Source organism: Zootermopsis nevadensis, unplaced genomic scaffold, assembly GCF_977971745.1.
Source record: "Zootermopsis nevadensis isolate Lab colony 2312 unplaced genomic scaffold, Znev_1.0 Znev_ptg000011l, whole genome shotgun sequence".
Classification (NCBI taxonomy): domain Eukaryota; kingdom Metazoa; phylum Arthropoda; class Insecta; order Blattodea; family Termopsidae; genus Zootermopsis; species Zootermopsis nevadensis.
Window position 1 is genome coordinate 16,259,059 of NW_028259143.1, and position 26,204 is coordinate 16,285,262.

The 26,204-nt window shown below is 34.9% G+C and overlaps 2 protein-coding genes across 5 annotated transcripts in view; both read left to right on the top strand.

Annotated features, from left to right (window-relative positions):
• The window catches only part of LOC110831394 (cardioacceleratory peptide receptor), a 223,239-nt gene extending 209,333 nt beyond the window's left edge, over window positions 1-13,906 (top strand). For all 3 annotated transcript variants that reach the window (XM_022067322.2, XM_022067324.2, XM_022067321.2), the window contains 5 exons: window positions 2,007-2,102; window positions 4,769-4,957; window positions 5,933-6,043; window positions 8,598-8,778; window positions 10,955-13,906. In XM_022067322.2, the coding sequence (XP_021923014.1) occupies window positions 2,007-2,102; window positions 4,769-4,957; window positions 5,933-6,043; window positions 8,598-8,778; window positions 10,955-11,231 (854 nt within the window). In that variant the 3' untranslated portion in view covers window positions 11,232-13,906. The remainder of the gene's footprint in view (window positions 1-2,006; window positions 2,103-4,768; window positions 4,958-5,932; window positions 6,044-8,597; window positions 8,779-10,954) is intronic.
• Window positions 13,907-16,483: 2,577 nt separating this feature from the next.
• LOC110831387 (uncharacterized) overlaps window positions 16,484-26,204 on the top strand; it is a 37,111-nt gene continuing 27,390 nt past the window's right edge. The window contains exon 1 of one of the 2 annotated variants that reach the window (XM_087347457.1): window positions 16,484-16,626. The gene's annotated coding sequence lies outside the window, so the exon portion shown is untranslated. The remainder of the gene's footprint in view (window positions 16,627-26,204) is intronic. The other variant, XM_087347458.1, reaches the window with a different exon arrangement.

Here is a 26,204-nt window from a genome sequence, read left to right on the forward strand (position 1 = left end):
AGCCTATGCTTGGTAACTCTTTGATCATTCGACATACATCTCCAAAGGTTAACCCAATTTATCTCCTGATATCCAGCACGTCTGCTTTAGTGCTTGAGTGTACAGTGGGATTCGGTTTATGCTCAGTTATGATCCATTAGTTCCTGGAAACAGCTGGTTTCAAAATACAGTTCAGTCGATATGAAATTCGACAACATATCGGACCGCTCTTCGGAGGAACGATATTCTTGCAGATCGTGATAGCAGACAAGTAAGTCTTTATGTAAAATGTGTATTGTAGTCTTCTGAATCACGACGTCGTGTTATCTTAAACGTGATTATCAACATCTCGGTGGACACTACCGCCTTCATCTCCAAGCTAAAATATTTACCGAGACATAGAATGTTTCTATAAAAGAAGAAATGGATTTTTTTGTTATTTTATAACTCTAATTAACGCGTTGGAATGGACTCCATCTTTACTGTCTGTTACTTTGTCTCACGAGTGTCTTTAAGTCAAAAACTCACGCTTTCCTCTTAAATTCATTTTAATATTACCCTCCATCTATACTCCTCACAAATAACCTTTTCTTTCAGGTTTCCAATTAAAATTTCGTATGCATTTCTCATCTTACATATGCCAGTTACTTTATGAAGATTTCTATCCAAAAAAATGCATTTAACCGAAAATAACAAAATTGTTTAAGGAAATGAAATGTTGTCCCCTCGAAGTGCTTCCATGGTCTGCAGAGGGACCCCTTTTGTCCTCATTACAGAAATAACTATTCTCTATGTATAAACTTGAATCTCCCTTTAATTTTAATATAATTAGAGCAACGTTGATTGATTCTTTGATTATTTAAATACACTATTTCAACTACAGAGTTTGTTAGCATCGAATAATATGGGTAGTACCTGATATGGTTATTGAGTTTATCAGTTAATATAAAGACAATTTATTAAAAAAGAAATTGCACTCTGTTATTAACAACACGCATCATTATACTGACGCACGAGTTTTTAATTAAATTCAATTAATTTATTTAAGTGCCTAACAACAGCCAAGCACTAAACCAAAATACAGGATAAAATATAATAAGTAATTAATTTATTTCAATAATAATAAAAGTAAAACAAACCAATGAAACTAAATATAAAATGTACCATATTAATAATAATAATAATTAGATTAATTTATTGAATCATATTTCACAAATAAATGGGCTAAATACGATATCTAAGTAATATAATTCAATTTAATAATTATAAATAAAATGAATAATACTAAATAATAATTCGATTCATTTCAATTCAATTCAATCTGTCACCAGATAAAACCACTTTCTCTACGGCGCCTTGAAGACCACCTCCCGTATTGCACCTCATTATTTATATTAAGCATTACACCTTTTATATTTTCGACAAAAGACAGTGACTTCTTTTCACGTTCTCAATAGTGATTAATGTAGAAAATTTCTTACCTCATAAAGAAACAGGCCACTCTTTCTCGCCATCTTTATAATTTATAATTTATATGTGTATCTTGTTTATAATTTTATCCTTCCTTACTGTGTGTGTCATAACTTTTGATTACAGGTTTAATGAAGAAATACATAAGAACTTCTTATCGGAATGGTGTATTTAAAAATGCTAAAAATCTCTAAAATTTGTGACGATGGACATTGTTAATTACTTTATGTGCAACTGATATATACGTCGTTTCGAGAGCTCACTTTATTCCCATATTCAGTTGAGTAGCTTCCATTATACTGACAGATTTCTCACAATTTTTCAATTATTCTTACTGTCAATTGGGATCGAACCCGGGACATTTTTAATATTATTATACTACGTTATATGATCTAGTAAGCTTACTAGCCTGCTATTCAAAAGATTCTGGGTTCGATCTTGGCCGCTATGAATAAGAATAATTTAAAAAGTGGTAAGTTCATTAGTATAATGACAAATCACCTATGGAAACTAGGCACAGACATTTTTGAATTAATTACTGTCATTTATTTTCTCAGGGAAGAGAGCGCGGATTCTGGTTGTCAGTGCGTGGCTCCTGAGCTTCTGTTTCTCCGTTCCTATTGTGGTCTTCTACGAGGAGAAGGAAGTTCAAGGTATTTTATACACACGGTCTTCCTTTACTAGATGCATTTGCGTGGAGTTAATTATATTAATTATACTAAGACAACACGCCACGGTGGTCTAGCGTTTAGAACGCTGGCCTTGTAATCCTGGGGTCTCGGGTTCGATTCCCGGCGGTGCCCGAATTTATAACTTGTGTTGGGCAAGGCCGTGGTCTAGGCAACACGGAGTTTTCCTCCGTGGCATCCCAACAATTACTCCACTCACACACAGAAGAAGGCAATGGCAAACCACTTCTGGATCATCTGCCAAGAACGTATATGAACAGGTCCCAGTCCGAGAAAAGGATGGAAGGATCCTGTTCATATGGACCTGTCGTCAGACAGAACACTAAATAATAATAAGATGAGGTGGTCTAGCGGTTAGAACGCTGGCCTTGTAATCCTGGGGGGTCTCGGGTTCGATTCCCGGCGGTGCCCGAATTTATAACTTGTGTTGGGCAAGGCCGTGGTCTAGGCAACACGGAGTTTTCCTCCGTGGCATCCCAACAATTACTCCATTCACACACAGAAGAAGGCAATGGCAAACCACTTCTGGATCATCTGCCAAGAACGTATATGAACAGGTCCCAGTCCGAGAAAAGGATGGAAGGATCCTGTTCATATGGACCTGTCGTCAGACAGAACACTAAATAAAATAAATAAATAAAATCTTGAAGGTAGCCATTTACCTTCATCAACATTCCCTCCAGTTTCATGTCGTGGAGCTAAGATATGGGGACGAGGTAATATTACTTTGCGAAATGTTCTTAAGGACAACGAATATTTCAGAACAGAGTTTGTGCGTGATTTTTGTATACACAAGTTCATATGACGTATTAATAAAAGCACATGGATTGTGTTAGCGTAACTGGTACAGATAAAGACGTATTTGTTTAGTTAATGGCACTAAGAACACTTACGTCATAATTTTAATGTAATTAATCTTAACCCTTTGAAGCTGACGCTGTCTAAACATGACCTCAAAGGAAAAAAAAACATTTCTCCATTACAGAGATCAAGTGGTTAATTATATTTAAGGAAATTATTGCTGTTAACAAGGAGAATCAAAAGAAGATATAAAAATACGTACTTACTGATTGTCAAAGCAGGTGGTACATATAGTTACCAATGGGGTTTAAAGGGTTGAATGGTACACGACTGCTTCGCTTTCGGAAATATTTCAGTTAATTAATTTTTAAAATCAGTTTAAAATTTAAAACATGGGGACGCAGATTATCCCAGAATTATCGGTGGTTTTTAACCGACAAGGCCGATAGCTCGAGAAGATTTTGTTAATATTAGCCGCCATGAAAGCTTTATATCACAGAACAGCTTAAAACTGGTTTAGAATCCGGCTTATCGTGAAGCGTCCAGTGTTTCTTCTTCTCGTAAGTTTATACAGGGTACGAACGAGATACCAGGCAACTTTCGACAATCGACACTCGTTACACTTGTGAAAAGGACATCCTTGCGCTTCGATTGTTAAAAGACGACTGACGGACTAGCACGAGCAGGTTATAACATCACGTGACCTGAGTGGGAATGTTGTATGTTCACGGCGATATTTTGTGTTCCTTAATCCGGTCGACTTGTATTGGACTGATAACATCAATAAATATTTTAATGTGGATTGAGTAAACTTTTAATCAGAGGTATTGTAACCGTGATTATAGGCCTACCATTAAATTATTTTAATATCATTACGTCTGCAATACGTGAAATATTAATTTTTAATCATGATTATTCATTTCTTTGGATGATAATATTAAAATGTACCTTTGAGAAATACGATTTAAGGGTGTGTATTTTATTTATCTGGCTCAGGATTACTGCATTACTCTTCTTATCACTGTAATGAACATTCTATTTACGTCTGCAATACGTGAAATATTAATTTTTAATCATGCTTATTCATTTCTTTGGATGATAATATTAAAATGTACCTTTGAGAAATACGATTTAAGGGTGTGTATTTTATTTATCTGGCTCAGGATTACTGCATTACTCTTCTTATCACTGTAATGAACATTCTATTTACGTCTGCAACACGTGAAATATTAATTTTTAATCATGCTTATTCATTTCTTTGGATGATAATATTAAAATGTACCTTTGAGAAATACGATTTAAGGGTGTGTATTTTATTTATCTGGTTCAGGATTACTGGATTACTCTTCTTATCACTGTAATGAACATTCTATTTACGTCTGCAATACGAGAAATATTAATTTTTAATCATGCTTATTCATTTCTTTGGATGATAATATTAAAATGTACCTTTGAGAAATACGATTTAAGGGTGTGTATTTTATTTATCTGGCTCAGGATTACTGGATTACTCTTCTTATCACTGTAATGAACATTCTATTTACGTCTGCAATACGAGAAATATTAATTTTTAATCATGCTTATTCATTTCTTTGGATGATAATATTAAAATGTACCTTTGAGAAATACGATTTAAGGGTGTGTATTTTATTTATCTGGCTCAGGATTACTGCATTACTCTTCTTATCACTGTAATGAACATTATATTTCCATAAATTGCGGTGTATTTCTTGTATTCGTGTACCAGAATCTTCTCAAGAAGAACTGCGTTGTTTATTTTACGCGAAAGTTTCTGAAAATGCTAACTTCACTCAATGTTGACGCTACAGAAGCGACCCAATGCTGGATCGAGTTCCCCCACCAGTGGCAGTGGCAACTGTACATGACGCTCGTAGCGGTTACCGTCTTCATAGTCCCTGCGTTCATCATAACGGCCTGCTACACCGTCATCGTACTAACCATCTGGAGCAAAAGCAAGATACTCACACCAGGTCCAAGGAAAGGACGTCACATGAAAAGTGAGTCCTAATTATTAAATCTTTCCCTCCCACTCGCTACTTAACAACGATGATCACTTGCTGTGAAGATTTCTGTCTTCTGGGTAGTTGCGCCTTGTTGTCTGGTAGAAGTGCCTCCATCATCAGGGCGACTGATAACCCTAAAGATGGAGGCAGCAAGGACCTCTGAAACGTCGGTAAACGTCTACCAGACTACACATCGCAACAACCCAGAAGACAGAAATCTTCATACTCTGATGACGGAGGCAGTATGACCTCTGAAACGTTGGTTAACATCGACCAGACTACACAGCGCAACAACACAGAAGACGGAAATCTTCATACTCATCGCCCTGATGATGGAGGCAGTATGACCTCTGAAACGTTGGTTAACATCGACCAGACTACACAGCGCAACAACCCAGGAGACAGAAATCTTCATACTCTGATGACGGAGGCAGTATGACCTCTGAAACGTTGGTTAACATCGACCAGACTACACAACGCAACAACCCAGAAGACAGAAATCTTCATATTCACCGCCGTGAAAACCTCAAATCCTACACAATTTAATTTTAATTCGTAAAAATTGTATCTAATATAATAGAACGCAAGAATCTAGTAATTATTTAATAGTTTACATATAAAATATAAAAAAATTTACCGTCGCATTATGTTTGAATTTATTTGAAAATAATTTTTGTGTGAAAATGTAACTGACAAACACACATTACAAATTTTATTCTTAAATTTGTTTAAGAATGCGTGGAGCTTTGACTCCACTCCCCGTTACATCTTAACGTTGTCGTGTCTTGGCAGATTCCTTCATTCCAATGCTTAATTTTTTTATGAAAAGGAACAAATTTCAACAAAAATAATCTTTACGTTTGGTATGTAAATGGGATTAATTTCTGACATTCTCAGAGGATATGAGAATTAGATGTGTCAAATTAACATAAGAAGACGTGTTAACGTCTCTCGTGCTTGGATTTGCAGATGGCGAGCACGTTTCCCTCGACGAGCAGTCTTCCAGGCGAGCTAGTTCCAGGGGACTCATTCCCAAGGCTAAGATAAAGACTGTCAAGATGACGTTCGTCATTGTCTTCGGTAAGACCATAGGAGGCTGTGAATATCCATTAGAGATTGTATGACGTTTCAGTAAATCCTTGACGCTTTATGATATGATAAATTAATATGATAGAATTTGATGGATATTCAATGTTCTCCAGAGCTGCCCGAGTACTTCATAAAAGATTACGTTCTTCATACTCTGATGTGTTTAATGAAAAACTGCATTCAGTCTAATATACAATTAATCTCAAATGAATCAGATATCTCAAGAAATATAATTCTCCTGTAAAGTACGTTAAAGCCTCTGTATTCTTATGAAAAATTACCTCTTTAAGTCACAAAATGACTAATTGTTCCCCCGACGAGAATTTTCGCAAACCTTACGCGGAATTCTGAGTGATATCTTAAAGCGGAACATTTTCAATAACATGACGAATAAAGTTTTGTAATGAATTTTAAACAACATTCTTTATGGCGCACGAAAATATATGCTCATTTATCTAACACTAAATCATACACATGCGTTATTGCTGTATTTTGAAATGACCTTGAAATATTATTTTTTAATTTCTATTGGCAGACATTTATAAAGTTGACTCCCTCATCATCGAGTGTCACAGTGAAGTGGTTAGCACCCCAAGTTTAATTCGGTAAGTCTCCATCGAGTGGTTAGCGTGTCTCCCTATTCTTAATGTCCTGAGTTCAAAGCTCAACTCGGAGACCGACTATCTTGACTGAGGGTTTCCGTCATTTTTCTAAGTATCTCCCGGCAACTACTGAAATAATACTTTAAATTAGGCCTCGACCGCTTCCTTGTACGTACTTTAAAAATAATTATTCACGAATCATCCTGATATTCGATGCTCTGCAATGTCATAAATGTTTTAATCTGCGTTAAATAAATTAGAAATCGTCAAGACGTTATATATTCTTGGTTATTATACGGCTACACGTAACGGCGTAACCCACGTTTATTTCAGTACAATTCACTATATTTATGATAAAAATTCCCGTCGAAATTCAACGGGGAATGATTTCTTTCGTATTTTAAGCCCTCACTTAATCCATCCTTTCGTTAATTCTTTATATCTTTATATTAATTCCTTCATTCTCCTGCATTCATCTCCCATCCCTTTTGTGTGTCCGTTCCATGCACTACGTCACAGGAGAGCAACAATTCGAAAATTATTTCAAAAAATTTAAATAAATTCAGTTTACGTGTAACTGTTAGGTTCCTCTGTTCCTGTAAGATGTCAGGGTACTTCAGTCTCCTGGTAGATTGTAACATTACGTAGTTCCTACTGGGAGTACAAGCAAATTTCATCGGTTGTGTCCAACGTCAAATTGTGACTTTGAGACGTGTCTCTATCAAGACATAACAGCATTTTATCAAGTTAAGATTTTAGGTTATTTCAGCGGAGAGCGTGAAGATGGCGGCTATCTTCTGCAATGTTGTAGCGCCCGCGGCTTAAAATCGCCCTGATGATGGCAGCAGCAAGTACCTCTGAAATGTCGATAAACTTCTACCAGTCTACACGACGCAGCCATCTTCAGAATGTTATCGAGTTAAACATCTTTGGATTCTTAATTTATTTTTATCGCCTTATGTTTTGTTTATATCGTAATTTATCAAATGCAGAGACCGACTATAAGGAAATGCATTGCTGTGTGTTGGTTTAATATACGAGGTGCGATCGGAAAGTTTCAAGACTGTGTCAATAGAGGGCGAACCGGATGTAGTACGAGCTTCTGCCGCTAGGGGATGCGGCCTACATTCATAGTGAATCAGTGTGCCAGCCGGCATCATCGAATTAGCATTTGTTTCTTAGTTACGGGCGTTTTGGTAGTGCATTACACCGACCCTCCTGCGATTTCGGAATGGCGTGTGCATCAAATTTTGCCAAAGACTCGCCAAAACGGCTACGGAAACCTATGAAATGCTAAAGCAAGCATTTGGGGAGTCCGCAATGGGTCGTGCACAAACGTTTGTGTGGCATTCATGTTTTAAAAATGGCCGAACCTCTGTCGATGATGACGATCGTTCTGGACGACCATCTTCGAGCACAACGCCCGAAAATGTTACGAAGATTCGGCAGGCCATTCACGAAGATCGACGTCGTACCATCAACGACTTGTGCGACATTGTTGGGATAGGCTATGGGACCTGTCAGCTGATTCTAAAGGAAGAACTCCACATGCGACGCATCATGACAACGCGCCAGCGCACACCGCCCTCAAAGTTCGGCAGTTTTTGGCCTCAAACACCATGGTCGTCATCCCGCACCCCAAAGATGAAAATTCAGCTAAAGGGAAGGAGATTTGAGACGATAGAAGAGATTCAGGCAGAATCGCAGATGGTGCTTGACAGGCTGACAAAGAAAGATTTCCAGGGATGCTTCCAGGCTTGGCAGCGGCGCTGGGATCGTTGTGTTCACTCCCAGGGGAACTACTTCGAGGGTGATGGATGAATTTAATACCTGAGATAAGTGTACGGGTTTTTATACGCGCAGTCTTGAAATTTTCCGATCGCACCTCGTACCAGCAAATTTTACGGTGAGAGCAAAGTTTTCATGAACTTTATTTCCTTCAGTCTTTATTCTGTGCTGGAGTCCCTACATCGTGTTTGACTTGCTACAAGTTTTCGGCTATTTCTCCAAGACGCAGACAAACATCGCAGTGGCAACATTTATCCAGAGTCTGGCGCCGTTAAATTCTGCGGCCAACCCACTCATCTACTGTTTGTTCTCAACTCACATATGCAGGAGCCTAAGGTATGATAAAGGACTGATGTGTCGCGAACTCCTACGAGTCCAAAATTTTATTTCGGTATAATATTAAAAAAATTAATAAGATCCTTTTTACTTTTAAACAGCTTTATATTAAAAATTATTACTTCTGGACACAAATATCTTAAGTGTTTCCTATATTGTATAATTCTTATTTACAGATGGACGTGTCTTTAATGATTGCGTCTAATTACAATATTTTACTTTTTAGAGTAATGTTATTTTAATTGTACTGTGTCTGATATAAGAATTTATATTTCTCGAAGTAGAAAATTTACCAAATCCAAATCATTAATTTTTACCGAATAACAAAGCTGTTTTGCGTGTCAAATGTTTAAATTCTTTTAAGTTGTATTATAAATAAATATGTTTCGAGGTGTCATTAGTAATTATATCAGCAGTCTATTATTTTCAGAAATAATATAAGACAGAGGAATTATTCCCAGAAGAAAACTGATTGTTTCACGTAGGTTTATGTATAACAAGTGAAGGGCCGATCTTTCTAGACTCGTTATACGTACTCTTAACAAATAAAAACGATTATAAGTTAATAGGCTTTGCATATATTAATTGTTTTTAGTAGCTTAGTTGGTGATTATGTTAAGGGATTTTGGGCCTTATGGTATAATATTTATCGCTAAGTGTATTTACCATTTTAGATTATCCCGTCATTCTGACGAGAAATTTGCTGGTGTTATTAGAATCTCGCAAATAAGTATCATGTAATGCTTTTATATTTATTCTAAGTATGATTTGTTTCGTTTTTGTTAAATACTAGTTTAGAATTTCAGAAATTTCTTGTCATTTTTTTTTAATATTATCGCTGAATTTTTACGTCATTAACACGTTACAAAAGCGTGCTCAGTGAAATTAACAGAACATAAAAGGACTGTGAATGGACATTTCATTATTTAAACCCTTCAAAGCCCAATTGCTTTACGGACTGAATTCTTAAATGACACTCAAATTACTTAAACCTGGTGGGGGAGAGGGTACTGTATTCTTTCGTTAGTAGCCAGTGTGAATCAGGAAGGTATTGAGACCGGTTTTCTCGGTTTTCCTCTGTGTTTAACCAAATGCTGCCAAGACCGAAATTGCCACTGCAAGTTTCTCATTCAGACCTCGAGATGCACATTTATCAAAATTTACCCCCCTTACGTTAGAGGCTACTAAATATCTTATTGAATTTTAAAATTATAATTTCAAAGCTCACAAATAATTACATCGAAATTCAGCCGTCTCTGTTATCAAGCTTTCAGTAATTGTCACTTTAAAGTCTTTGCTTTTATTCTATTCTTATCTGAAGGACGAATGGGCACTGCCTGGGAACCTTCTTCTCTCTTTTTATACTTCGCAAATTTATCTCGTCCTCTCTCTTCTGCTTTGGGTTAAAAGTATAACTGGACTTTTTTTGAGATGATAATGTTGCGTCATATTGTGATGATTATAATTGTTTAATTTTAAACGTCTAATCACAATAAAATATTTTATTAAATATTAAAATATTATTACCACATTAAACAATTAATATTTAAAATATTTAAAATATATTAAAATGATACCCTTTCTATCGAAATGTTCGATTTACAATTAGAGCATCATCTTTTTCACGACATGTTTCGGTTTTCAATGAACCATCTTCAGGTGTATAATCGATATAAATTCAAATGTAATATTCTAAATGCAATCCTTCGTCAGATGTCCATTAAATATCTGAAAGTTATCCTCTTCTAGATCAATTGTACTTTGTTATCACATTCAATGTTGTTTCGTAAATGTATATCGCGTATAGCGTGATCTTGCGTGGGTGAAATGTTTGTAGTGGTTTTTTATAATCGATCTGTAAATTAAATAATAATATTATAAAGACTAAATAAATATTAGAGATAGAAAACAAAATAATATATTGAGAAATTTTAATTTAAAAATTTAATCGAACATTTCGATAGAGAGAGCATCATTTTAATATATTTTAAATATTTTAAATGTTAAATGTAGTAATAATATTTTAATATTTAATAAAATATTTTATTGGACTTTTTTTATTAATTTTCTTGTAAAAATAATTGGTTTCGAATCATCTTTTACGTAATTGTGGTATGGCCCATCTGACCACTAGGGATAAACGGATGTTTACAAATGCCATGTGCTTCGTTTTCAGGAAAATTCCACCCTTTGTGTGGATATCTTGTTGCTGGCCAAATGAAGGTCACGTAACAGACAACCACGGACGTAGTTTGAGGTACGCTCACACGAACACAGACTCCAGCAGCGTAACGGACACTTTCACGTCTACGTCTACGCGACGTATGAATACTTTGCAGAGTTCGGCTTCGAACAAACCCTCTGTACGACATGTCCAACTTCGATTACCGTCGGCTTCAAACAGCACCAATGCAAACACCAGCAGTATTCAGACGACAGCTTTAATCCTGTAATCACGTGTTCGACACTTTGCAGACTTTACAGAATCCTGTCGTTTCGAAGTAAAACGGACAACTCAGATTTAATGAAGAAATTGAAGTTTGTTTTACGTTTTCTCGATATATTTGTCTTGTGTCACAAATTATTTTAAGTAATCGTAAAATATCGTATTATCTAATCCGTTAATTGCAACAAAGAAATGTCTCCAACAAAATCAAACTACAAATCAATCTATTATTATAGTCTGGGTTATTGAAATGCGTATTCAAAATACATCTATGATAAGAATATATTTTAACATAACGTGCTAAATTATTTATGATATAAATTTAAAAAAAAAATTACAGATAACGAACGAATTTAATTTTAAACTATTTTTTTAACGGATGTGTGTGATCGAAGCATTTCAAATTAAAATTTGAGATTTTCACTGAGGTGAGTCTGAAGGTTATCAAAGTTTCGGAGGTCCTTTCAGCCTCCATCATCAGGGTGAAGACAAACTTCTACCAGACTACTCGACGCTTCTACTCAGAAGAAGACAGACATCTCGACGTATTTATCTGGAATTTGTGATTTTGTTACGTTGTAAAGGAGACGTTAACTGTTTAAAAATCCGACTTCGCTTAACTAATCCTCTTTTAACATTTCCAAAATATAGAAGTGATACGAATTATTTTATTGATAATTTCCGGAAAATTGTTCGATAAATGTCCAAAAATTACCCGTTTTAGTATACGTCTTTTTGGATTCATATCTAATTGAGATCGTCATATTTTAACTATGATATATAGAGTAATTAAAATTACTTTTAATCAGTATAATTCAGTTGTTAAAACCTGGAAGAATGGGTTCAACTCCACGTAGGATATACAGGGTGAGTCAGAAGTATGTTTACAAACTTCATGTGCGTGTTCCACGATGGAAAATAAGAAAAAATCTTCCTACGAACATGGGGACGGAATTTTCTGTAACAAATTAAGAGAAGGGGGTTAAAATCATAATGCCAACGTGATCACTATCAGAGATATCTCAGGTTCTCAGACCTGTGAAGATGTTTACATTGGGCTTCAGGCCTGAATATGGAGATGATAGTTTCTCAGAAACGTTGTTATCTGTCTAAAGTCATCGCAGCCCGGAAAGAATACTACCAAAGACGTCTTTGAAATTACAGCTGAAACAGGCCCCCATCATACAGTTTTCAACTGAATGACTCCAGCTTTTATCATCGTTGTTTGTAAATAATGATGTTAAATGGTGTAATTTTTGCACAAGTGTGTACACAAATGAAAGAGTACCTGAAGAAGACAACGTATTACGAAAAAAACTGGACGATGTATCGAAATACGGTAGCCAGACTTCTATCCATTTCATAGGAGTAGGCGAAGACGTAAACATTGCTTCAGAACTTTGAAGAAATACCAAATGAGAATATATCATAATATCCTGAAGACAGGGAATTCGAAACACGTGTGTAATAAATTTACTATGGATAAAATCAAAATTGACTGCAACGGAGGGAAGTCATTTTACCTACAATCAGTGTCTAGAAAACATGCCTGGTTTCGTCTTAAATTCTTTGAAGTGATTTCGATCCATTAATCTTCTTGTACGAGGTGCGATCGGAAAGTTTCCAGACTGCGCGTATAAAAACCCGCACACTTATCTCAGGTATTAAATTCATCCATCACCCTCGAAGTAGATCCCAGCGCCGCTGCCAAGCCTGGAAGCATCCCTGGAAATCTTTCTCTGTCAGCCTGTCAAGCACCATCTGCGATTCTGCCTGAATCTCTTCTATCATCTCAAATCTCCTTCCCTTTAGCTGAATTTTCATCTTTGGGAAGAGGAAGAAGTCACACGGAGCTTAGAAAGGAAGTTGGGGTCGGTTCTTGCAAGATCTTTGAGCTCCTGACAAACGAGAAGTCAAGTCGATTCTGCTTCTGGTCCTCAGACAGGATGCGTCGCATGTGGAGTTCTTCCTTTAGAATCAGCTGACAGGTCCCATAGCCTATCCCAACAATGTCGCACAAGTCGTTGATGGTACGACGTCGATCTTCGTAACATTTTCGGGCGTTGTGCTCGAAGATGGTCGTCCAGAACGCTCGTCATCATCGACAGAGGTTCGGCCATTTTTAAAACGTGAATGCCACACAAAAGTTTGTGCACGACCCATTGCGGACTCCCCAAATGCTTGCTTTAGCATTTCATAGGTTTCCGTAGCCGTTTTGGCGAGTCTTTGGCAAGAGATTCAGGCAGAATCGCAGATGGTGCTTGACAGGCTGACAAAGAAAGATTTCCAGGGATGCTTCCAGGCTTGGCAGCGGCGCTGGTATCGTTGTGTTCACTCCCAGGGGAACTACTTCGAGGGTGATGGATGAATTTAATACCTGAGATAAGTGTACGGGTTTTTATACGCGCAGTCTTGAAACTTTCCGATCGCACCTCGTACCTACGAAGTGTAGTGCACCACGAGACTTATTGTTTAGTAATGAAACGTGAAATTGAGCTTATGGTAAGTACTGAAACAGTTGTTTTTAAAATCTATAACTTTTGTTACCAAAAAAATAAAGAATGTTTGTGTGTATAAATGTAATAATATCAATTAGATGTGTATGTACTGAAATTTAATATTTTGTGTAAAAATCTATGTATATTTGCGACAATATAAATAAATGTGAACAATGCTGTATCATTGTATGCGTCTGTTTTGTTAAACCGATGCATTTATAAAACCCCGCGGCGTCTGTTGTTATAACAAACATCCAATTTCTATGATATCTGAAAGATTCTGAAAAGACGAGTCATTACTTTAACACTACTGATTTAATTATACCCTAGCTTAAAAGCACTTTTTCAGAAACAAATACGTCAAGTCATTTGTTCTAGGGTCTGATAAGCCTCAAAACAGTCCTGGGTTTACAGCTAAGGGGAAAATCTATAAATCCTTAGATAAAATATCGATTATCAACTGTCCAGTTCGAGACGTTGGATACAGTTCGCAACAAGAGATACAAAAACTGAAAGCCCTTGGATGATTTTGACGTTCGTCAATGTTTCAAGGTCATTTTTTATTTTTTTTATTATAGTTATTTATGTGTGATGCAACACGAGAAAATACAACAAAATTTTAAAACTTTGCATACCGTGTAGTTTATTACAACATAAAATTGTTAAATATTTAAATATGAAGATAAGTGATTATATAATGGGATTGTACTCCTCTCTATTATGACACCTTGTATTCTTGTGGGCACTTAAAAATTTTCTGAACCACTTGTACTAATAGTAGATACCTTCGTAACAAGTCTTCAAACAATTCAAAAGCCAGGCTACAATGATTCATCAGTGACCACCCTCCCATCAAAATATTTCGCGGATCCGTCATATTAGTAGGTAATTTCCTGAAGGAAACAAAATAAAATCTGCATTATTTTCAATTAACCATCATCATACAAATATTTAGTGCTCTACGTTGAACGTTGGTCCTACCCCTTAAGTTTCACAGCGGCCACGTTGGTACTACTGATCACAGAAAACTAAAATTCAGAAAACTACGTACCAAAAGGAGTTATTCTGTGGCATGATATTCATACCGAGATTCTAAAATTATTGTTAAATTGCACTTACACTACGTTTTTGGTATGTTCCGGGTTCAAATCTCGGTCGGGGAAACTGACTTTTCATAGGTTTCCTCAGACTCTCCAAGCAAATGTCTGAATAGCTCCTTGAATCAAAATTGCATTCCACACAATTTCTGATTCTTTATCAATAATCATTCTATTGCTCTATTAATATGTTATATAATCATAGATAAATTAGAATTAATTGTATGTGAGCTGATATTCGTGTTTGCGTGGGATACGTTAGAAGGTTTTTTTACACAAATAAACAAAACTTCCGTGTCGTAGCGGAATCTGGTTGCCAACGGAAACTCATGTAGTGACTGCCTACCACCTAGCGGTAAATTGAAGACCTATTCTACCATTACAGGAAGATATACAGTGACATCTACCGACAAGAATAGCAGTGAAACAAGCGTTTAAGCTCCATGTGAAAGCGTAGAGGTTGAATAAAGGACCAGTACACTTCACAAAGGTAAAGGTAACTTTCGTAACAACTAATATCATGAATTTGCAACAGGGTTCTCACAATCTGGTTAAATAGGGCACGCCGGAAACAGAGTAAGACAAAAATGCATACAAAAAGGTTAGTCAGAAAACCGGAAGTGAGGAGAAAACTTGAGAAACATAAAACTAGTTTGGAGGTTAACACCAAAATTGAGATTTAAGAATAGGTTTTGAAATTGGGTAATATGAATCTGGCAGAGGATTAGGTAAGTGATAATCTTGTTTATTTCTATAATTATGAATTATTGACTAGATTATGGTCCATGAAATTAGTTTTCTGCATGGGAAAATGTCAACCAGAAGATTAAATATCAGGATACATTCTCATGAACGTCTTTGTCATCACAAGGTGGAGGATATGGCCTCCAGATACAGAGGCGAACTAATATAATGAGTAAGCAGCCGCTGACAGCCAACAAGGGGTGGTTTTCCAGGGTCTTACAACTCTCCGTCGTAAAAAAATCAACGCTTTATGAAATTATAAAGGGAACGTTTATGAAAGAGATGATAAATACTTGTAATACCACACTGAAGGCGTAGCCAAATATGTGAGGATAATATTAAAATAGATTTCACGGAGCTGAGATCGGAGGGTGTTATTGAACTTGTAATTTTTAGGTGTGTTTTCTTAAATATATATTAAATAAAATTAGTGTTGCTGGCATAATAATACATGAAGATCAGATATGTAATTAATTCAAAAAATTTATCTTCTATATATTTCTTTGTGATTAAGTATTTTAAGAAACACATAAGTGTGTTTATTAAATCTGATTTTTCTTTTAATATTACACGCCCAGATCGAATATGAGACGGATATTTTTGAATAGGTATTTGAGAATTTTGTCCGGAGTTAAAACGGCCAAAACGTGAAGCTAATACACAGTTATAATTTTCCCGAGATTAATAAAGCAACGAGATTTGCCTTAACTCCCTCTGTAAGTCTTTGTGACGTAGTTGAACACTGAGACAAATTCTTATCTGTACATTTACATGCATTGTATTTATTACGAAAAAATCAGGAAATCTTTGGAGTAACTTTTATATTTACGAAATTAAAGCAAGGGGCCTATGTGATTAGGCCTGTAAATAAGTCGTACACAATATCTTTCCATTTAAATGTTTTGACGACTTTCGAACGTACAGGACTTGTTTGTGACTGCAGAATGTTGTCTTAGGTGGGCTGAGGTGGTTGCCTTCTACGTGCGTCTGATGAAGCTTGAAAGTTGCCTGGTTCGCCTTTCTTACCAAGAAACTTAAGAAACTTTCTCTAGATCCAGATAAGGTAATGCACATATATTAAGGTTTAAATTATAAATCCAGTAGATCAAATACGGAATAAAATTGATAACAGTTTTTACGCGTGATTATGATAATTGTCCGCGTTGAGTCTCTGCTTTTCTGAAGAATTCTGCAAGGTTTTTAAAGATAGTGTAGTTGCGTTATATTGTGACTTATAAAATTAAAATTAAATTATTTGGTTATTCCGTCAAATCACAATGTATTTAAAATAATATAATTAAAATAATTAATATTTTAATTATCTTATTTTAATAATTATTAATATTTTAATTATTTTAATTATCTTATTTTAAATACATTGTGATTTGACGGAATAAACAAATAATTTAATTTTAAGGTTTTTAAACTTCCTTTTCGATGAAGGGGCGGTCATTCTGAAGGCCTCTATCTATTCGGGACGATACAACACGAGGAAAAACCTTCACAATTCGTAATATTATAATTTAATCTGAACATATTATTAACTGTTATTACTAAGACTACCCCATTTAACTGTCTGCAACAGAATTCATTTATTACATTAAAAATATGACAACGTTCCACAAGCTGTTTATCTGTTGAAAATTCATCAGTCATTCAGAATTTCAGGGGGAAAATAAGTTGAAATTTCGATCTGCCCCTTTATTTAATTAATTTCCGAGATGTATGTTAACTATTGGGGTCTACAAGACGGCGGGACCTTAATTAATAACTTGGATTCTAACATACGTTGAAAAAAAGCGACTCAGTCTCTAATAGAAGCTGGTTACTAGCACAAAGCTTTAAACAGTATCAACTTCTAAGACATCGGTGGTACATATGAAGGCACAGATATTTAAAATAGTGAGCGGAGTGACCGGGTTCTAGCAAATAATTGTCGATAACTGGTTCAGAATATTTAAACGGTACAAATATTGAAATAAAATGACCTTGTAAATGATCAATTAGGTATTAATGGCTGTTAATATATATTAATTCTGATATTGCCAGTATTTTAAAGTATATAATTCTTAGACTGTTATATTCAACTGAGCTGTGAGTGTAAAATGTTGTTCGGGAAACCAACAGGACGACATCACTTGAGAAACGCATTCCTTTTGGATCTTATATAGTCTAACAGAGACTAGTTATGGGATATTTTGAACACTGTAATAAATATTATTATTATTTCATTAAATGGTGAGGAATTCTTTACCAATTGTACGATTCGCTACAGGCCTTTAAGATAACATTAGACATTTCTACACTCTGACTTAAATTTAACTTTGAGTAATGAGTAAGTCAACAACCGCGAAATTTTGAATTTAGCGTATATGAGTAATAAATTTATATATTTCTAAATTGGCTCTTATCAGTGTGTTGGCCTTTAAACTTATAAGGGGGCAGTGAGTATAAAGCCTAGATGCGAGTTTATGGGTCGGCTGGCTAGCTATTATGGCGTGTAGGTGCGGAAGAGATTTTAGATAACAATCAGTTCCATTGTCTCGAAGCTCCATTTTGATAATTGGTATGATAATGTCTCTATTAAACTTTGACAAACGAGCTGTTGTTTCGGATACAAATAGTCCCACGTCCTTAAAAGGTTCATTACAGTCTTTGCAATTGGAAAATGGGACACAGTTTTTATATATTTTATGGCAGAACAGTCGAGAATCTCCGAAATAGTTTCTAGTCGAATTATCGATTGTTTTTGGTTATGATATTTGTTTATGATTTCAAATAATTCGTTAAAGGCCCTTAATAAATAATTCAGCTTAATTTAAGTACCGGCATTGTTAAACACAAAATAACTTAATAAAATTCGTGGATTACGAATAAATTCTTTGAGTAAGATGAGATATAATAAACAGGGATTTAGCCCACTGTTCATAGTAGGTTTTTAATATTATATCTAGGCCTGTCACAGAAATAATTCACTTTATATGTTTAGAAGGCTAATGAAACCGGCAAATCTAAGATTTATATTACTGTCAAAAGACAGATAATCCACGAGGATCCCCCAGAATGGTGACGTTAACATGATCTGACACAAATCACTATTTAAATAAAAAATTTGTGAGGACGTCGAATGGATGTATCATACTGAGGATTGAGTCCAGTGGCGGATTTTTCCAGACACTAATCAACCGTCACTGACTCGAGTATTTTAAAGACAAGAAATTTTCTCCATAGAATCAGTAGTATATACTCAAATATCTGTTTGCTGATAGTTCGTTTATTGCATTTACTATGAATTCTCTGTAAATGATTACAGAGCCTCACGATATCAAGATATCACATTTACTTGATTTTTATAAATATCGATTGTTACTACGTCGATAATTTCCTTAACCAGTAATCGAATATAAGCTGTAATTTTTGTACAAAGAAGAGTTAATGTCTAGGGGTAGACGAGCGAATTCATTTTAACTGATCGACATCTGTAATAGGTTAGGGGGAACACAAGGTAATTGTTCAACTGCCTATAAAGAATTCTTTTGAGCTCGTAGAAGTAATTTTGTAGGTTATTGAGGAAAGGAGTTACAGGAAGCAGTTCTACATTAACCTTCTGTGCAAATTGTTAGGAGCTGTGAGCTACAATGTATCTATGGCTTGGTTATAACGTGCTGCAATTAGTAAAATTCTGATCACATTGTGGTAAATTATCTATTAAAACACATTTTCAAAATTTAATTTGTAAGATTCCGACAAACATTTTTGGACACTCAGTTACATAGGCGTCTGAAACACGTTAATTTGAAATTCAACTAAATGGTTATAAGTAATTAATTTAAAAATTTAAATATTCTCAGCATGTCCACTGATTACATATTGAAATTAAATAAATATATTTATTTAAATATAAAATTATTTCTTTAATACATATTATATTATAAGGTATGTTAGGAATATCAAAAATATTTTTTTAAAAACAGTCCTACAGTTTAGTAATAAATTGTTAAAATATGTACTAAACTATTTGAGCGATTTTAAGAAAAATTAAATAATTGTCCCTACATTGAAATGTGGAAGATAAGAGATTCAGTTCGTCTGTTGTTAATCCATTCACAAACATTTAGTTTAATTTACTTATAAAATTCCTTAGAATTGACATTTTTAACCCACAAATCAGTTAAAACTATAAATAGATTAAAATTTTCATCGTAGGCGCAACAATATATTTTTGAATCTACATAACTGAACCAAATATATATTTGTGTTAACTAATTATGATTTGCAATCATTAGTAAATGAACTGCTATTAAAATTATCAAATCTGAGAGGATGAGGTCTGGAAAATGTGTACCTTTTATCATAGACTCTACGAAGAAAACAATGGTCTTCGTGGCTCTAACTTCACCAAGAGGGGAAAAATACATAATAATAGATATTCAGAGAGAACTATCGAAAATTTATACGATATATTTCAAAATAATTAAAATTTACAGACGCGTCTTGGAGCATTAGAAACGTGACTTTAAAGACATTGGCGTAAATGATATTGTCTTTAAGTTAAACCATTTTTAATTCGAAAAACTCAAACTTGTAAACAAATTCAATTCCTTTTCTGAAACAGTTAACAAAATGAAATCGTTCCTTGCCGTGACAAGACTTCATAACAGAGTTTTAATTTGTTTTTCAGTCACATTATAATTTTACAAGGTGGATAATAATGCATAGCAAATTAGTTGTAAGTAAGAAAATGTTATTTTTATCATACGACCCATAACGTATAGACATATTAAAATATTCACAAACTGTGCCTGTCTAATTTGTGTCCAGTTACAAAGATTTACATTTTGTTCAATAATACGTTTAGTCTTTTAAAACTCGTGTTGTTAAACGTTTCTGTTAGGTCTATGGCAGATAAAATGGTTAATAGGCCTAATTAGTTTGTAAAACACTTACAAACTCCACTAACTTCTAAGGTAACGAAGTTTATAAAACTATAAATTTGCTTATGGTCTCTCGATGAAAAAGAATGCACTTAAGTCGAGGGTCTCTGAGAATATTTGGACCTAGAAGGGATGAAGAGATTGTAGCAGGGGGGCTACAAAAATCTTCTTGCTTTATAATTTATCCGAATTCCTTTTACGATAATCCGATGAAGGAGGTTGAAATTGACGGACGTTACACAGATTGGAATGATAAATACAATCATATTTTACAACAGTAATCCTGAAGAGAAAATGATCACTTCGAAGACCTCGTGTAGATGACAGGATAATATTAAAAAGATCTTAAAATATTTTGCGAGGTTGTGGACTGGCTTAATTTGGTTCGACTTAGCTGGATTCTGTGTGGTTGGACTAGAAGAATATTTCTTCAGGATCCTTCAATCGCTCGCGTGCGGTGACACGTATCACCAATGGTCAACACCAGCATAAGCAGCTTGAACAAAGTATCTTACACTAAGCAATGACACGAAGGCCATTAAAAACGGAATACTCCAACGATGGTTTCTGACCGACAGCCCCCACGACCTTGAAGCGCCCGGAAAATGGAAGGCAACTCTCGAGAAAACCTCTAAATGGGAAATTTTTACTCACAAGAGGGATTTAACACCGTGCAGTTGGTAAGGAGGTAAAAACATAGCGGAGGTCACTATAATTATGATATCGATTTTTATAGCAATTGAGTTAGACTTCGGGGTATTGAAAATATTTTCCGATAACCACATTGGGGTCTCTGTTGGACATTCAGATAAAATAACTTGTGGGACAGCTTACTCATGAGCTGGTCACGTAATGTCAAAAGGCCTCTGAAAGCATCACTTTATAAATTCTCCATCGACAAATGGGTTTCAGGCTCTTGAAATTTGTTCCGCGCAAAATTCACATTAGAATATTTTCTACTCACGCGGTTTGCTTGATCAAAAGTGACTGCTAACCCATGAGCTGAATTTTCAATATTGTAATTTATCACTCCAAAAAATGTCCTTGAAAAATCATCATAATTTGGTATCACTGAAAATATCTCTTTGCACATCACACAAACTGCCTTTTCTTTAAACTCCACATAAATGTAATCTAAATTGCAGTTTTCTGCGAAAACTCACATTTCCTCTGCCATTTTCATTTTCTTACGTTAAAATATAAAATCACAAAATTTTAAACGGCACCCATAAATTTCATCGTCTGGCTACATGACTAAATTAACGGAAAATTATTTTTCTATACTGAATTTTCGAAACAAGTCTGTCTAATGAACCTCGTTTCTTTAAAATTCTTTTTAATATTATCTTATCCTTCTATCTACGACCAGATCCCCTAAGTAGTCTCTTTCTACAGATTTTTGACTAAAATTTTGTATTACCTTCAGCCATATCGTGCGTCATTTAACACCCAAAACAGTCATTGATTTGATCTCCTTAGGCCAAATAATATTTTGTAAGAAGCAACCTAAATATTACGACGTTCCTCAAAACGCAATTTTTCTCTTCTGATCCAACACTTTATGTCAGATATGAGACATTATCGTTTACATTTCTCTACAGACAATCCACATCGACCCATAATTCCATCAAAAACATAAGATTTTTAGAATATCGCCTATCATCACAGCTGCCAAATCGTTATCGAAAGAAATAATTACAACTTGTTGCTTAAGTCGTGTTTTATTTCCGGTAATAACATGTGTGTTATTAATCATCTTATTTTAAAAATTATGTACGCTTGTAAAACAAAAATAAATTTCGTTATTTCAAAACAATGGCATATAAATTGTGTGTTGTTTTCTCACCATTGCATCCAATGTGCACGCTTCAGTGAAGTTTATTACACACCTTAAACATTTCAACTATAATAGCTTCCTCCTGTAGAATATTAACTGCAAAAGTGACTTACAGCGCAGTGTATTGAAAATGGGAAATATTTATATCAACAGTTCCAAAAGCCTAGTAATTGGTCCATTCCTCAAATTCTTGTTCAGCGACATTTTCATGCATAATTTCTGTATTTTATTTAGTGTTCTGTCTGACGACAGGTCCATATGAACAGGATCCTTCCATCCTTTTCTCGGACTGGGACCTGTTCATGTACGTTCTTGGCAGATGATCCAGAAGTGGTTTGCCATTGCCTTCTTCTGTGTGTGAATGGAGTAATTGTTGTGATGCCACGGAGGAAAACTCCGAGTTGCCTAGACCACGGCCTTGCCCAACACAAATTATAAATTCGGGCACCGCCGGGAATCTAACCCGAGACCCCAGGATTACAAGGCCAGCGTTCTAACCGCTAGACCACCTCATCTTATTATTATTATTTAGTGTTCTGTCTGACGACAGGTCCATATGAACAGGATCCTTCCATCCTTTTCTCGGACTGGGACCTGTTCATATACGTTCTTGGCAGATGATCCAGAAGTGGTTTGCCATTGCCTTCTTCTGTGTGTGAATGGAGTAATTGTTGGGATGCCACGGAGGAAATTTACTAGCAAAACATGTGAAAAATCTGGGATTCGATTCCAACCTTTGTCACTAATACTAAAAATGTGTCAGTATAACGGCAAGCATTATCGTGAAGTCGGGATCATAACCGACTACCGGAACGTCATTTATATCAAATGTCAGATGATTAATTTGAAACAACTTCCGATAGTTAATCCACCATTGTCCATTGTCACAAGTTTGTAGTGAATTGTAAAACTTGATATTACGTGTTTTAAGGAAGATTTTATCACACAGGATTTTGGATTCTTTCGAATTCAATGCAGACAGCAATAGGCCTACTGAAACAAAAATGTTTCGTTGATCACAAGGTGCAAATACTTTCTTTTGGTAAAATGGATCAATTGTCTAGAAAAGTGGCATTCAACCTTTTTTGTTCGCGTACCCCCAGATAAAATTTCTCTTCAGCTTTGTACCCCCAAAGTTGTTGGTGTATAATTCAAGTTATACATAGTATATAATCTACATTTAAAATAAATTAAATAAATTACATTACTGATTATTCAGTGTTTATCATAAAATAATATTTTTTAAAAAAATTTCACGTACCCCCTAAGATGTCTTCGCGTACCCCCGGGGGTAAAATAAACCCCCCCCATATATAATTTCTCTTCAACTTTGTACCCCCAAAGTTGTTGGTGTATAATTCAAGTTATACATAGTATATAATCTACATTTAAAATAAATTAAATAAATTACATTACTGATTATTCAGTGTTTATCATAAAATAATATTTTTTTAAAAAATTTCACGTACCCCCTAAGATGTCTTCGCGTACCCCCGGGGGTAAAATAACCCCCCCCCATATATAATTTCTCTTCAACTTTGTACCCCCAAAGTTGTTGGTGTATAATTCAAGTTATACATAGTATATAATCTACATTTAAAATAAATTAAATAAATTACATTACTGATTATTCAGTGTTTATCATAAAATAATATTTTTTAAAAAAATTTCACGTACCCCCTAAGATGTCTTCGCGTACCCCCGGGGGTAAAATAAACCCCCCCATATATAATTTATCTTCAACTTTGTACCCCCAAAGTTGTTGGTGTATAATTCAAGTTATACATAGTATATAATCTACATTTAAAATAAATTAAATAAATTACATTACTGATTATTCAGTGTTTATCATAAAATAATATTTTTTAAAAAAATTTCACGTACCCCCTAAGATGTCTTCGCGTACCCCCGGGGGTAAAATAAACCCCCCCCATATATAATTTCTCTTCAACTTTGTACCCCCAAAGTTGTTGGCGTATAATTCAAGTTATACATAGTATATATTCTACATCTAAAATCAATTAAACAAATTACTTTACTGATTATTCAGTGTTTATCATAAAATAATATTTTTTTTTAAATTTCACGTACCCCCTAAGATGTCTTCGCGTACCCCCAGATATAATTTCTCTTCAACTTCGTACCCCCAAAGTTGTTGGTGTATAATTCAAGTTATACATAGTATATAATCTACATCTAAAATAAATTAAATAAATTACATTACTGATTATTCAGTGTTTATCATAAAATAATATATATATTTTTTAATTTCACGTACACCTTAAGATGTATTCGCGTACCCCCGGGGGTACGCGTACCCCAGGTTGAAAACCACTGGTCTAGAAGATGGCTGTCATCTGGTGGGGAGTGATGTGTAGTCTTTGTAGAATCCAGATTTTGATGGTGTAATTTTATAATTTAGATAGATAATGAACTAAGTCGAAAAGTGTAATTCAACAATTTAAGTCATGTAATGTAATGCTGGCTGCCTTTATATGCGTTATCGAATAAGCCACGTTTGAACAGTCAAATTATATTAAAGAATTAAATATAAAGAAACCAAGGCGTGTGACCGAACTTCATAAAATTTCGCCACCTGCTATTTTTTTAAACGTATCAAGGAGCTTCGTTTGTACACCAACTTTATAAACACTAATTTCCCGACGTCCGTGAAAATTTGTACGCCTACGAAACTGAGTAAAATATCATAATGGCCACGTTTAATCCAATTTTTGTGAAAATAACTTACGATTCATGAAATTTTTAATATTTGGTTTGTGGCTTCTGAGTTACGACTTCGTATAACCTTGTAGTCGTTTACAAACGTTTCGGACGGTCGTTCTACTTCCATCTTCAGGGCGCAATATTAATATTTTAGGCTAAAAACAGTTTTATGCGTTTTGTTAGCATTGAGATCCATATTTAGACTTGTAAAAGTAATTTTGCGTTCATTTGACAAACTTTTAAAGTGTAATAAAGCATGTTTGAAGGATTAATTTACTACTCACGTCTACTAATAAACGTATAAAGACACAAGACTTATTCTTGGCTACTATATCATATGCTGAGTACTGAATATAAAATCTTGTCGTGTCATGATTTTGTTCAGTCACACACATCTAATTTCGCCGATGTTGGTCTTCAGGGTTATAACGTCGTGTGAATCTGTGGGTAGATTTCAGCGTTACGGAGGAACATACTGCTTCCATCTTCAGAGGTTTAAGTGAACAGCTTTTCAACCGAGAACATTGACATCGATATTTTTACCTCGGTGAGAATATCAGATCTCACTTAACCTCTTTTAACCTCAGCAGAAATTGTTTTGCCCCCAAATAAATTTAATAGACGCCCAAGGAATCCTGCAAAATATTTTAATCTGACTCGTAATTTGAGAGGTATTTTTGAATTTGAAAATACCAAAAGGTCTAAACCGTGAGAATTAATCAACTATAGAAGATAAATTTAAGAATTATTACAAATTACTGCATTTGCTTTGTCGAATAGACTCAGTGATATTTTGATAGTCCTTTCTTCAAAATATTTTCCAAAATTTTAAGACTACACTAAGAAAATTAATCAGAGATCCATCACCTGATAAAAGCGAACTTCATTGCTGTCTCGCTGGAAGGCTAAGCGCTTTGTTGGTTAGAACACTGTTGCACTCACTCTGTAGTTCACGTGAACATTAGTTAAGAAGACTCTATTAGGCTTGAAACCACTCCTACTTCTAAGTGATAAATTAAGTTTCTGACCAATGGAAATTACTTTTAGGGGTGGAAGTAAGATGTTATTGGAGGGGGAGACAAGCCAATGGGAATCCGACCTCGTATTTGATGCAAATTTGGTGATAAACATTCAAATGTTTTACAC